Source organism: Tupaia chinensis, unplaced genomic scaffold, assembly GCF_000334495.1.
Source record: "Tupaia chinensis unplaced genomic scaffold, TupChi_1.0 Scaffold144197_2, whole genome shotgun sequence".
Classification (NCBI taxonomy): Eukaryota; Metazoa; Chordata; class Mammalia; order Scandentia; family Tupaiidae; genus Tupaia; species Tupaia belangeri.
This window is the reverse complement of record NW_006204055.1, coordinates 20,471-33,377: the sequence shown is the minus strand read 5'-3', so window position 1 is coordinate 33,377 and position 12,907 is coordinate 20,471. Positions and strand designations below refer to the sequence as shown.

Genomic DNA, 12,907 nt, shown 5'->3' with positions numbered 1-12,907 from the left:
AGTGGTTTGAGTCCTGGGCCTGCTGACTTTCTCACTTTCTCTTTCTCTCTCTTGTGAGAACATGTGCCCGACAGCAAATTAAAAACAATAATAAATAAAAATAAAATTATTTTTAAAAATAATAATAAAAAGAAGGCATGTTATTTTTTAAAAAGTAATATTTTATTTAACTTTATTTATTCATGTATTTACTTTTATTTATTTTTTTGAGAGATTTTTGCTGTAGGGTGTGTGCACTTGTCAGACAGACAGACACAGAGAGACAGAAAGTGAGAAATTACCCCCCAGGGGGGATAGCCACGCCGCAATCCCTTCTCCTCCATTCTCCTCTCGGGATCTTGGGCACGCACACACACGCACCCGGCGTGAGTTTTAAGCCACCGGGTCCAGGACTCAAACCACGGTCGATTACATGGGAGTCCAGCGACATTCCATTACGCTAACTGCTGGTCCCTCATGTATTTATTTTAATTTGACCAGAGAGAGACAGAGTGAGAGAGAGCAAGAGAGAGGGAAAGTGACAAAGCAAGCCGCCAGGTCCGGGACTTGAATCAGTCAGCCATGTGGGAGTCCAGCGCTCTTAACCACCACTCCACCTGCCAGCCCCAGGAGAGCATGTTCCTCATCCCTTCCACCTGGCTGAAATGCGGCAGGATGGCTGCAGCTCAAGCAGCCATCTTGAACCGTGAGGTAGAAGTTATGTGTTGTAAACAGCACAAAAGGTTAAAGCCTGCCACCCCAGCCCTCGTCTTCCTGGCTCTAGGCTGGTAACTACCTGTGTATATGAAATTCTTTATTTCTTCCATGACGAGAAAGACACAGGACACACCCCAAATAGGGTCTCAGCACCACAATTCACCCCCGGCCTCATCAGCAGGGTCCCTCGATGTGAACCCAGAGCCTCGCCCTGGGGGTCAGCTACATGGGGCATCTCATTTTACCACCGTGTTAGCACCTGCCTCTCATCTGTTTTTTTCTTTTTAAAGAATTATTACAGAGCACATCAGCTCACCAGGAGAAAAAGTGAGAGAGTAAGCCACCAGATCTGGGACTCGAACTAGTCAGCCCTGTGGGAGTCCAGCACCTGATCACCACACCACCTGTCAGCCCCGCCTTCCATCCTTTTTAACACGAGAGTTCTCTTATGTAAGCCAGTATTTTTTTTTTTTTTTGAGAAGTTTTGCGCGTGTGCTTGCCAGAGAGACAGAGAAACAGAAAGCAAGAAATCACTCCCCAGGGGGGATGGCCACGCTGCAATCCCTTCTCCTTGGGATCTTGGGCACACACACAACATGCCCAGTGTGAGCTTAAGCCACCGGGTCTGGGACTCGAACCACGGTTTACTACATGGGAGTTCAGCAACGTAGCCATTATGCCAACTACTGGTCCCGGGCCAGATTTTTTTTTTTTAAAGATTTAATTTTTAACTTTGTTATTTTTCCAGTTTGATCAGAGAGAGACACAGAGATGGAGGAAAAGTGAGAAAGGGAGCCACCAGGTCCGGGACTCAAATTGCAGTCACCCATGTGGGAGTCCAGCACCTTTAAACACACCACCTGACAGTCCCAATAATTTCTAAGATTTTTGCCAAAGGGTGCATGCATGCACCAGACAGAAGGAAAGTGAGAAAGCACTTCCCAGGCGTATGGCCTCATGGCAATCCCTTTTCCAATCTCTTGAGATTTGGGGCATGCATGCCCATGTCCACTGTGACTTCCAAGCCACACGGTCAAAACACTGCCAACTACGTAGGAATCCAACACCTTTAACCACTGCCACCTGCTGGCCCCCAAAGAATTGTCAGAGGGTGTGTGCACTCACAGGTGGGTGTGGGACAGAAAGAAAGCACTGTGGGGAATGGTCACGACACGACCCCTTCTCCATCTCTCCTTTAAGGATTTGGGGCACGCATGCATATACACCTAGTGTTTTCTCCAGCCACTGGGTTTGGGACTTAAATCCTGCAGCCAGCCATGCCGTATCTTCCTTTTTAATTGTCAGCGGATGCATGCACTTAACACAGGAGAAAGAACCCCTCAGCAGGGCTTGCTCACACACAACCTCTTCTCTCCAGGCTGCTGGCATTTTGGACAAACACGTGCAAACGTGCCCTGTGTGTTCTGCAAGCTTGGTTGGCAAGTGGGATCTAGCTACCTTAACCACTAAGCGATGGAGTTGATCTGCAAGTTATTTTTTCTATTTCACTTCATGACATACAATTAAACTTTTTTTTTTGGCCACAGGGCATGTGTGCTTGCTGAAGAGACGAGTGAGAAAGTGAGAGATCACTCCCAGAGTGGCTATCTTCTCCATTCTCCTCTAGGGATTTTTGAACACACACATATTATCCCAGTGTCACAGAAACCCAGCCACCTTCACCATACTATCTGCTGTCTCACCCAGTGAGATCTTAAGAAAAATTTTATCATTACACAGGGTATGCACACTCAACAGAGTGATAAAGTGAGAAAATGAGCCTCTAGGTCTGAGTCTTGAACTGCTGTTTGCCACGTGGGAGTCCAGCACCTTAACCACTGCGCCACCTACTGGCCCCTTGATAATGCTCCTGGAGGCCCAACTTGGGACCACAGGATGGAGGGTCACAGGAAGGGCTCCAGGCTTGGAAAACAGGAGAGATAAGTTCTTGGGAGAGGCCTGATCCCACCCACCCAATCCTAGGACTGGCCCAATCACTGATTGTTTCCCAGGTTTGCTGGAGAATTGATGGCACACATAGCAGGTGTGGATGAGAATTTAATACCCGGAGACATAAATTGTAAATGGCAGTTGTAGATGATGAGAGGACATGGGGTCCAACGTCTCAGCAGAGGCCATAGTGGTGAACACTGCAGTGCTGCCCTCCGACAGTGCCAGGTGTTTCGGGAAGTGGTTTATGCATGTTTCTCCAACATCGGGGCAGCTGCAGGTCAGTGTTTTGACAAAACATGTCTTAAGGGTAAGGCCCACAGGTGCGGCCCTGGGCTGAGAACCAAACCCCCTGGAGAGCCTCATAGCCTGCACCACTCAGCCCAGATGGGGAGGGAGCCCCACCCTCAGCACCAGAGGGCAGTGGGAAGGAAGCAGGCTTGGCAGGTGGAAGGGGTCAAGGGGACTCCTTGCCATAAGCCCTGAGCTCACACCAACCACCATCAGACGCCAGATGATGGGTTCTGACAACTTGGAAGAGGCTGTCCAGTTAGGCACAGCCTGAGTCACCATTCCAGGCTGACCCTCTGTGGAGTTGGGGGAGCCTGACCTGGATAGGTGAGCCTGCACCCTCTCCCACCATGTCCACTGTCCTACGGCCCCAGCTCTCTTGCTGGTGCTGACGTGAGTTGAGGACACAACTTACTTCCTTCTGCTGTCCCAACACAGCTCCCCTAACCAGGGCACACCCCGAAACTACTGTGCTCCATCCCACCACTCACAAGCTGCGACCAAGGGGCCAAGGCTGGTTTTCTGCAGCTCAGAGGCCAGGCTGAAGGTCTATCTGGGAGTGTGAAGACACAGCAGACCCTGTGGAACCCCAGCTGGCCTCGTGGGGTCAGCTCTGAAGGGGCCACTCTCTCCTGCAAGCTCAGATGCATTTTCCTAAATGAGGACCAACTGCTCTATGCTGGACGCCCAGGGAAGCTGTTCGAGGCGGGGCTGGGACTGTTTCAGGACTCAGCTGCATTTCAGCTCTTCAATTTCAGCTGAGGAGACTGATGAGGCCCAGGGCGAGGGGCAGGCCAAGTCTCAGCACTTACAGGCAGAGCTGGCTCAGTTCATGTACCCTGCCTCGGCTGCCTGCCTCCCGGAACTACAGGTGGGCTCTGGGTTCTACCCAGGAATACACTGGTCTTCAACCCTGGCTGGGGACCCTGACCCAATGCTGCCAGGAAACCTGTTAAGAGACTGGAGAGAGACACACTACCCTGGACCATTTTACCATCCCAGAAGCCTGCCCTCCATGCACAGCATCAAGGCCAGAGACTAGACACACTGCGAACACACAATCTGATGCTTCACAGATCTGAGACCGTCCTCCTGGGCAGTCCTTAGACAGGGAGGCCCCAGGCGATGAAGCTGCTGGCTCCCCCGCCTGGAGCCGGGCAGTCTTCCCCTTGGTATAGGCGGGGTTACAGGGCCAACCGCACAGAAGCAGAACAGGTCCCTGCAGCCCATGCTGGGGCCCTGCCTGGCCTGCAGGTCTCAATCTCCACTGTGCTGGGCTCTGCCGGTCAGTCGGCGGCGCTGGGTCTTGCTGGTCCGAGTGGCACTCGGGGCCTTCCTGGTATAGTCCTGGGCCCGCCGGGGAGGTTTCCTCTTGGCCTTTTTGCGGCTGTGTGCATGCAGGGATGCTGTGAGGGTGGAGATCCTGTGGAAAGGTGGGAGCCATGAGGCCAGGGGCTCATTTACCAAGCTTGGGGAGTAAGGCTTGGGCACCTGGTTTATGGAGGGAAGTCAGGTAGGCCCTGAAGCCCAGGAGCACCAGGTTCATCCCACCATCGGACTGCTCTCACCCACAGTGTGGCAGCAATTCAACTCACAGAGAGAAAAGCTCCTAACCCTGGCACTGAGAGCACCGGGAGCCAGAGACTTAGAGGGGCTGGCTAAGGGGCAATGCAGGAGCTGAGGGCTCTGGACAGGCAAGGCAGGGGGTGGCTCTACAGGCCTGGTCACCAATGCCAGCCATGAAGAGCGAGACTACAGATCACAGGCCAGGGCTCACCGCTGAGAGAGCAGGGGGTCTCTGGACTTCCTGGGTAAGGCTCTGGTTGCTTTCTCCATGGATGACGCCTCCTCCTCGGACCCGTTCCCAGCCCCTTGCTAAAGAAGCACAGGACAAGAACTGTTACGGAGAGCAGATCAGGAGGCCTGGGCTGGGCTTGGAGAAGGCCTGGGCAGAAGAGCAGTGCACCCGCCCCACAGTAGGGATTACACAGGGGAGTCATGTTCCAGACCCTCTACTGCCTCATACCAGTAGCTTACAGCAGATATTCAAACCTTCAGGGGTGAAAAATTGGCAAAATCGGGACAAGACCTGTCTTTGCATCAGATCTTACAGAAGGATGTACATAAAATCTGGGCCAGCAGGTGGCGTGGTGGTTAAGGCACTGGATTCCACATGGCCAACTCTGCTGTTTGAGTCCCAGACCGGGTGGCTTCAAAACAACAACAGGTATATGTGCTCTATGGCAAAAATAAATAAATAAAAAGGAAAAAAAGGGAAGAGAAGCGTGACTCAATCAGGACGGGGCCGGCCTGTGGTGTGGTGTTAAGGCAGCTGGATCCCACATGACTGAGGATGCGGTTTGAGTCTTAGACCCAGCAACTTGAGAAACATGCCAGGTGTGTGTGTGTGCGCGTGCACGTGTGCCCAAAGTTCCAAAAGGAGGGAGAAACAGGAGGAAGGACTGGGGTGTGACCATTCCCCATGGGGGTGCTTTTGTACTTTATCTCTTGCTCTCTTTCTCTGTCTCTCTTCAGAGTGCACATGCTCTCTGGCAAATTTAAAAATGGGAGGGGGCAGGGAGGGGGGGAGAGAGAAAAAGAGCGAGACCAGCAAAGAGGTACTGAGGCCATGACTTCCAACCTTCAGGGCGCTGTAACCCACGAGAGGAAGCGTGTCTTACATTGTAACCGTGGACGTACATGCAGTCATCCTTCTGTATCTGGGGCGCTGGGCCCAGGACCCCCTAACCCAAGGTCCCGTGTGGCTACCAAAATCTGTGGATGCTTAAATCTTAAACGAAATGGCACAGTGAGCACGTGTGCACACCCCGCTGCGTACCACGTCTAGGTTACTTAGTTTCTGTTTCGATGCTGATTACAACCGACTGAAGACTCATATCTGAAAACCATCTACTCTGCCTACTCAATCCCATACTCGGAAACTCCTGTCAGTGCCCGGATGTGCCATGTTATGCTAATCACGATCATGCAAGGGGACGATCCTGATAAACGGCTTCCTGTCATTGAGCACGTACTATGGGCTGGGCTCTGTACCAAGTGATTCATTGGAATTAACCATCTTTTTTTTAAAGGGTCAACGTCTTGGGACCAACATAATGGTTACATCGCTGGACTCCCATGTAGGGGAGCATGGTTCGATTCCAAGACCTAGAGGCTTAAAACTGAAGCCAGGCATGTATGCACGTGTGCTCAAAATCCTGGGAGGAAAATGGAGAAAGGATTGTGGCAAGGCCATCCTCCCTGGGGGGTGATTTCTTGCTCTCTGTCTCTCTGGCAAGCCCATGTGTTCTATAGCAAAAATCTCTCCAAAAAAATCAGGGTCTTGCTATGTTCTATGATGCCCAGGCTGACCTGGAACTCTCGATCCTCTTGCATCCACCCCCTGGGTATCTGGTACTGCAGACATGTGCCAGTGAGATCAACTCCTTTTATTTTCCCAGCAATCCCAGAGGATGGGGTTACTATCAACCAGCCCTTGTTTACTAAGGAAGAAGGAGAAGCAGGTGAGGCAAAGACCCTGCCCAGGATCCTTCAGCCAATCACAGAAGGTCTGGTCTCTGTAGCCCCCAGGAGCCCAGGCCTGAGGAGCCTGAGGAAAAGAGCCCCTGCCCTGCGGTACCTACGACACAGGCCACACTTACTCAGTAACCTGCCCTGTGCCCCTTCTTCCCCAGGGTTGGGACAGGGACTCACCTCAGGCGGGGGCAGTCCAAGCAGCCTGGCCCCAGAGAGGTCCAGGTCACTGATGGTGGTCACGGTGACTGTGTGGTTGGGGTGGTCATACTGTACCGACTCTGTCTTTGCTGTCACCAGCCGGTCCAGCTCGTCTGCCTCCTCTGAGTAGGTGGGCACAGACCAGGCCTCAGTCCCGGAACAAGCAACCAGGCTCCCGCTTCCCTCCAGCCCCGAGTGCAACAGCCCCTCTACTCTAGGGAACAGAATCTAGAAGTAGCTGGCTCCTGAGTCTGGCCTGCAGGCCAGTGTTACAAACGATCCACTCCTTTGTGCCCCAGATTGTCCCCACTTCAAACACACCCCGCGACACCAGGAGATGTTGCAGTCTCCCTCTCCCAGCTCCCTTGGTCCTCGGAAATGGGGCTCTCTGCTCAGGCTCAGTTTACCACGGGCCTTGGGTCTCCTGGTTCCCGATCTACTTGTGCACTGTAACTGTGTGTGCACATATATGAAGTGTCCCTCGGTGTTCATCCCTCTACAGTGCCTAGAGCTAAGGAAGTCACTTTCTGTGCAACCCTCATACCCCTCCTCTTCCCCACACCATGTACTACAGAAACCCAGGCCAAGGATGGCACTTACCCAGCGCCTCCTCTCTCTCCGCCAGCATCTTCAAGTATTCCTGGTGGCGCTGGAACGAAAAGGGGAGGGAACACGGTGAGTGCGGCCTCTTTTCCCAATGTCAGGCAGGGACATTGCTCACCTCAAGGGAAGAAACCATGGCTCATGGGGCAAGATCAGGAAGAGACCCCATCCTCTACTTTCCCCAGGCCTGGTCCACAGTGTCTACACCTATATAAACTGGTCCCCAGCCCTGGCCCACAGCGTCTGCTCACACACCTCCTGCCCCATCCCGCTACAAGTACCCTTGGAGTCAAGAGACCTCCCTCGGGGCCTCGCCCTCTGCACCTCTTCCCGGAGCTTCTTCTGCTCTGTCTTCAATCGCTGCTTAATCTCCTCAATGGCGGCCTTCTTACGCTCCACCTTCCGCTTGTGGAAACCTGTCAGGAACTCCCTATAGGAAGGAAGCAGGCAAAAGGCAGGAGGGATCAGGAGGAGATACAGAGGAAGAGAAAGCAGCTAATGCCGCACTGCCTGCCAGGCACCATTCCGCAGCCTGACACCAATCGCCTCACTTAGTCCTCACTACCACCTGCACAGCGGGGATCAAGCTCCACTTTACAGATGGCGGGACTGAGGCTCAGAAGGTTTAGGTTACTTGCCCGAAGTGATCAGGGAAGACCCCAGGTTTAGAGAAATGAAGGAGATGCTGCCTCTTTCTGGTCAATACTCCCCAACCCACAGCTTCCACCAAGGCCAGAGGTGAACACACACCACGGGTGGGGGCTCCTTCTACACTGGCAAATCCCATTATTCAGGGAAATAATTCCAGCAGGGCTTTCAAGGCCACCCTCACCAGGACACCTGACTCCTGAACCCACCTGCAGGGCCTGCTGATGCCGCCCTGGGAGTGTCCTCATGGGGGCGCCTTTCCTTCCCTCCTCCTATCTGGTTTCAGCCCCTTCTCCCCACTGCCGACTGCTCCGTTCCCATTCTGTCCCCGCGCCCAGGTTTGTGGCGACCCGCTACCATGTGCCGTTCGTCCGGCGGGACGCTGAGACTCAGAGGTTCAGCCTCCTCGCTAGCACCCTGCAGACCCCAATAAACGTCCGAGGACGAATGAATGAATGTAAGCCGCGCTTGTTTTACTCGCTCATCGTTTATCAACGAGGCCGAGCGCATACGGTGTGCTAGGTCAAGGGCTGGGCCGGGCTGGAAGGACACGATGTTCCTGGAACTGAGCTCTCGGCTCTCGGGCCGCGCACAGACGCCGGCCAGTCTCGGCGCCGGGAGAGGGAAGCGAAGGGGAAGCGGAGACGCCACTCCGCGAGGGAGGAAAGCGCCGAAGGGGAGCTCTCTGGGCGGGGCCGGAAGCGCCCTCTGAGAGAGCGTGCGCGATCGGTCCCGGCCGTGGCCTTGCCCGGCAGCCCGCGGGGGCTGCAGCCCGGCCTGCCACTCACCGCCGCTTCTCCTCGTCGAAGCTAAGGACGAGCCGGGGCCTCCGGTCGTCGGCACCTCGCTTTTTCTTCTTGTTGCGGCCCATAGCGGCGAGGCTTCTGACAGACCAGCTTCCTCTCTCCAAAGGTACTTCCGGGTGTAACATTTTCAGCCTTCCGGGCGCGTCTGGCAGCGACACTCCCTAGTTCCGCCTTCCAAGCTCTGCCTTTTAAAGGGGCCGCCCAGCTTGATTCCAGCGTGCTGGTCTCTGCGCTCCCAGCCCCTCCTGCTTCCCCAGTCCGGTTTCTGTGAGAGCAAGGACTCCTGTACCCATCTAGGACGGTGCCTGAGAGCCGAGAGCTCAGGTCCAGGAGCATCGTGTCCTTCCAGCCCCGCCCAGCCAGCCCGGCCCAGCCCTTGACCTAGCACGCAGTAGGCGTTCAGGGCAGAGTTACTCGTGAGTGGCCAGAAATTACCGATCTTATTTTTGGTTGTGATATTAACTCAGTGGAGGCCCAGTTGACCATGAGGCTGGCCGGAGTTATCAAGAAGGGGACAACTGCCCGATTTAAATCGTGTTAAGATTTGCTCTATTAAAACTCTATTATTTCTCTTTTTTTTAAGAATTACCTTATTTAGGGACCAGCAGTTGGCATAATGGTTATGTCTCTGGACTCCCATGTAGTCGATCGCGGTTCAAGTCCCAGACCCGGTGGTTTACACTCACACGGGGCGTGTGTGCCTGCGGGCCCAAGATCCCTAGAGGAGAATGGAGGAGAAGGGATTGCCGCGTGGCCATCCCCTGTGTGTGTGTGTGTGGGGGGGGGGGGTTTCTTTCTTGCCTTTTTTCTCTGTTCCTTCACCAACCAGTGCATATGCCCTCTGGCAAATTAAAGCAACCAAAACTAAAACAAATGAAAAAAGGGGCAAATCCCTGTAACTTTTATTTATTTTTAATTTGACAGAGAGGGACAGAGTGAGAGAGAGAGAGGGAAACTGAGAAATGAAGCCGCCAGGTCTGGAGCTCAAACCACGGTCCGCCATATGGGAGTCCAGTGCCCCCAACCACCACACCTGCCAGCCCCAAAACTCTATTAAACGGGATGATTTATTTTTGTTTTAACAGTGGTCCCCAAGGGACAGCCAAATTGCCTGGATTTGATTACTCCCCCTACAGCTCTGTGGTCCTGCCCGCACCAGTTGCCTCCGCTGTGCCTCAGTTCCCCTAGGTGTAATTATGGTGGGCACTGGACCCGGCGTGGCTGACTGCAGCTCGAGTACCAGACCTGGCGGCTTAATTTCTCACTTTCCCTCTCTTCCTCTGATGACTGATAGCAAGTTCATAGTTTAAAAATTAAATAAATAAATCTTTATAAAAATGACAGTGACTTTGTAGGGCTGTTCTAAGTCCTCAGACTTTGGTGTGTCCCAGAATCTCCGGGAGAGCTGGCTAAAACCACCTCGCAGGGTCCCACTCCAGTTGCTGATTCAGCAGATCTGGGGCTGCTGTCTGGTGGTTAAGGCAGCCAGGTCCCACGTGGTGACCCTGTGGTTCAAGTCCCAGACCTGGAGGCCAGAAAAGTATGCCAGGCATGTGTGCAGTGGTGCCCCAAATCCCAACAGGGTGGTGAAATGGAGGCGGAAGGATTGCAGTGTGACGTTCCCCATTCGGGGGTGCTTTCTCTCTCTTCTCTCTCCTCTGTCTCTGTCTCTGGTGAGCACATTCACTCTCTGGCAAAAATGTAGGAAAAGTAAAGAAAGAAGAAGGGATAAGGGACGGAGAGGGAGAAAGCAGTCCCCCACCCACCATGGGAGTGGCCACGCCAGCCACTCAGCTCTGCGCACGGCCATGCTCCTGAGGTACCATCCCTGTTTTACTGAGGAGGAAGCAGGCTCAGAGAGGTGCAGCCACTGGCCTGAAGTCACACAGGCAGGAAGAGCAGGTGCTGAGTGGGGAGCCCAGGTGGTCGTCTAAGGACGGAGCTCTATTTGGTTTCCCTGGACCCGGTGTCCTAGGCTCTGGGGACCCCCAACTCTTTTTTTTTTCTTTTTTTTTTTTTTGAGAGATTTTCACTGTAGGGCGCGTGCGCTCGCCAGACAGACAGAGACATAGAGACAGAAAGCGAGAAATCACCCCCCAGGGGGGATGGCCACGCCGCAATCCCTTCTCCTCCATTCTCCTCTCGGGATCTTGGGCACGCACGCACGCACACGTGCCCGGCGTGAGTTTTAAGCCACCGGGTCCGGGACACGAACCGCGGTCGACTACGCGGGAGTCCAGCGACAAAGCCATTACGCTAACTGCTGGTTCCCCCGGGACCCCCAACTCTTAAAAGGGGTGAGCAAACCAGCATTCACGATTCCTTACCGGGTGCCAGGAAGCATGCAGTTCTGTACCTTAACCTCACCTCACCCTCACAACCCCCAGGGTAGATACTAACCTGGCAGGGGAGGAAACAGGTTCAGAGAGGTGGAGCGACTGGTTCTAGGGTACACAGCAGGTGAGCTGGGGTCTAAACACAGGGTCTGACTCAGCCCGATTTCCTCCCTCAGCCTGTCCCAGGGCTGTCCGTCTCCTCGCCGTCCCCTTCCTGGTGTGCTGCGTGTGCTCAGCACTGGGCGCTTTCGCCAATGTCCAGCAGAGGGCAGCCCACCCACGGCCAGGCTTCCAAAGCTGTTTCTTCCCTAGTGTCCCCTCGGGAGCCCAAGCAGAGCCTGGAGATGGGGCATGGCCTGTGGGAGCCCTCTGCTGAGTGCTCCATCCTCTGACCCTCTTCTAGAGATGCTCCCTTAAGGCCCCAAGGAGCCCTCTCAGATGGAAATCATCTGGTGAAATAACCCCATTTTATGGGTGAGGAAATTGAGACTGGGGTGAAGGGACCTACCTAGGGTCCCCGCAGCTGGTGCCGGCTGTCCTAGACAGTGAGATTTGCGAGTCCCCCTCTTCTTGCTTCAGAAGACTGTGCCTGGGCTTTGGGGGAACCTGGCGAGTTTATGACTCTAAGCCTTCAGTTCCTGCAGCCACTTCCCAGGGTGGCAGGGGTCCTGGGAAACCCGGCTGTGGCACCAGGAGGACGGAAAAGGTGCATGGAAGTGGTCAGCCTGCTAGGACCCTGGCCATCCACTTGGGGCTATCACTTGGGAGGGCCAGGCCCAGCATTGCCCTACAGGGTAACAGCCAGGCTGGCCTCTGAAGAGACATCTCTAGAAACCAGGGGGAGACAGGCTCACAACTCCGCCCTCCCCCTCCCCAAGGCTGTGTGCGGTGGGAGGCCTCTGGAAGCCGGGACCCTGGGCCTTGGTCAGCTGACCTCTGCCCCTTGGTTCTCTGCAGGGCTGACATAGCCCCCCACCCCACCCCACCCCTGCCACAGAAGCAAGGCAGGCATGGGGATGCCAGGGCCACCATCCAAACCTGGATTCACATTCTTGGGGTGAGGGGCCTGCCCAGGGCCACGAGCCAGCAGCTTCCACCAAGTGCCCTTCACTCCAGCAAAGGGTACGTGGCTCAGGGCTGCAAAGCTCGTGTGCCCGGGCAGCTCCCAAGGTGCAGCCGAGCCTCCTGTAGCCTGGGGTTTTTTCATCACCCAGAGCCCCTCTGCTACCCTCAGACTGGAGCGATAACACCCCAAAATGCAGTGCAGGAGGGCAGTATGGGAGCCCCTGTCCAATGCGTGCTGACCACCCGCCAAGCCTGAACTTGGCCTCTTTCCTGCAATATCTTGTTTAATCTCCTCCTGTAAAGGAGTAAACTGAGGCTCAGAGAAGTCAGGTGATGTGTGTAAGGCCACACAGCTGGCAGCCCCTGGCTGTCTGCTCCAGATTTCTTTCCAGCTTGTGAAGGCTAGTGTGAAGGGCCCGGTTCTTCCCTCCACCTGCCTCAGCACGGACCCATCTGTCCTCCTCAGTCCCCCTTGGTTTCATTTCTGTAACATCTTTTGAGCACCTACTGTGTGCTGGGGCCCACTGGGCTGAGACTTCGAGGGCAGGGACTGGTTCTTATGTGGTGGTCACTGAGCCCCCCATCAGATGTTGAACCCTGGCCTGGAGGACCCAGGAAGGCGTCACTGGAACTGAGGAGGTAGGCATGGAGGAGGAGCCTGGGAGTGAAGGAAGAGGCCTGGGGGCGGGGATCCACACACACACACACACACACACACACACACACACACACACACACGGCTGCTCAGGAGGAGCAGAGGCAGCGCGTTTTTTGTGT

At 54.6% G+C, this 12,907-nt stretch overlaps 1 protein-coding gene across 1 annotated transcript; it reads right to left on the bottom strand.

Moving 5' to 3' along the window:
* Positions 1–2,741: 2,741 nt before the first annotated feature.
* Positions 2,742–8,957, bottom strand: NOL12 (nucleolar protein 12). The gene is made up of 6 exons (XM_006166235.3): positions 8,712–8,957; positions 7,600–7,705; positions 7,273–7,321; positions 6,652–6,794; positions 4,715–4,812; positions 2,742–4,360 (listed from the first exon to the last, which is right to left on the bottom strand). The coding sequence occupies exons 1-6, from the start codon at positions 8,852–8,854 to the stop codon at positions 4,195–4,197; spliced, it is 705 nt and encodes a 234-aa protein (XP_006166297.1). The 5' UTR covers positions 8,855–8,957; the 3' UTR covers positions 2,742–4,194.
* Between the last annotated feature and the right edge of the window lie 3,950 nt (positions 8,958–12,907).

Excerpts from the sequence above, each read along its gene's own strand:
- NOL12 (XM_006166235.3), bottom strand. The coding sequence starts at position 8,854 with ATGTTACACCCGGAAGTACCTTTGGAGAGAGGAAGCTGGTCTGTCAGA. Across the intron at positions 6,795-7,272 it reads GGAGAGAGAGGAGGCGCTGG|AGGAGGCAGACGAGCTGGAC; the intron begins GTAAGTGCCATC and ends CCACCTACTCAG. Across the intron at positions 4,813-6,651 it reads TTGGACTGCCCCCGCCTGAG|CAAGGGGCTGGGAACGGGTC; the intron begins GTGAGTCCCTGT and ends GTGCTTCTTTAG.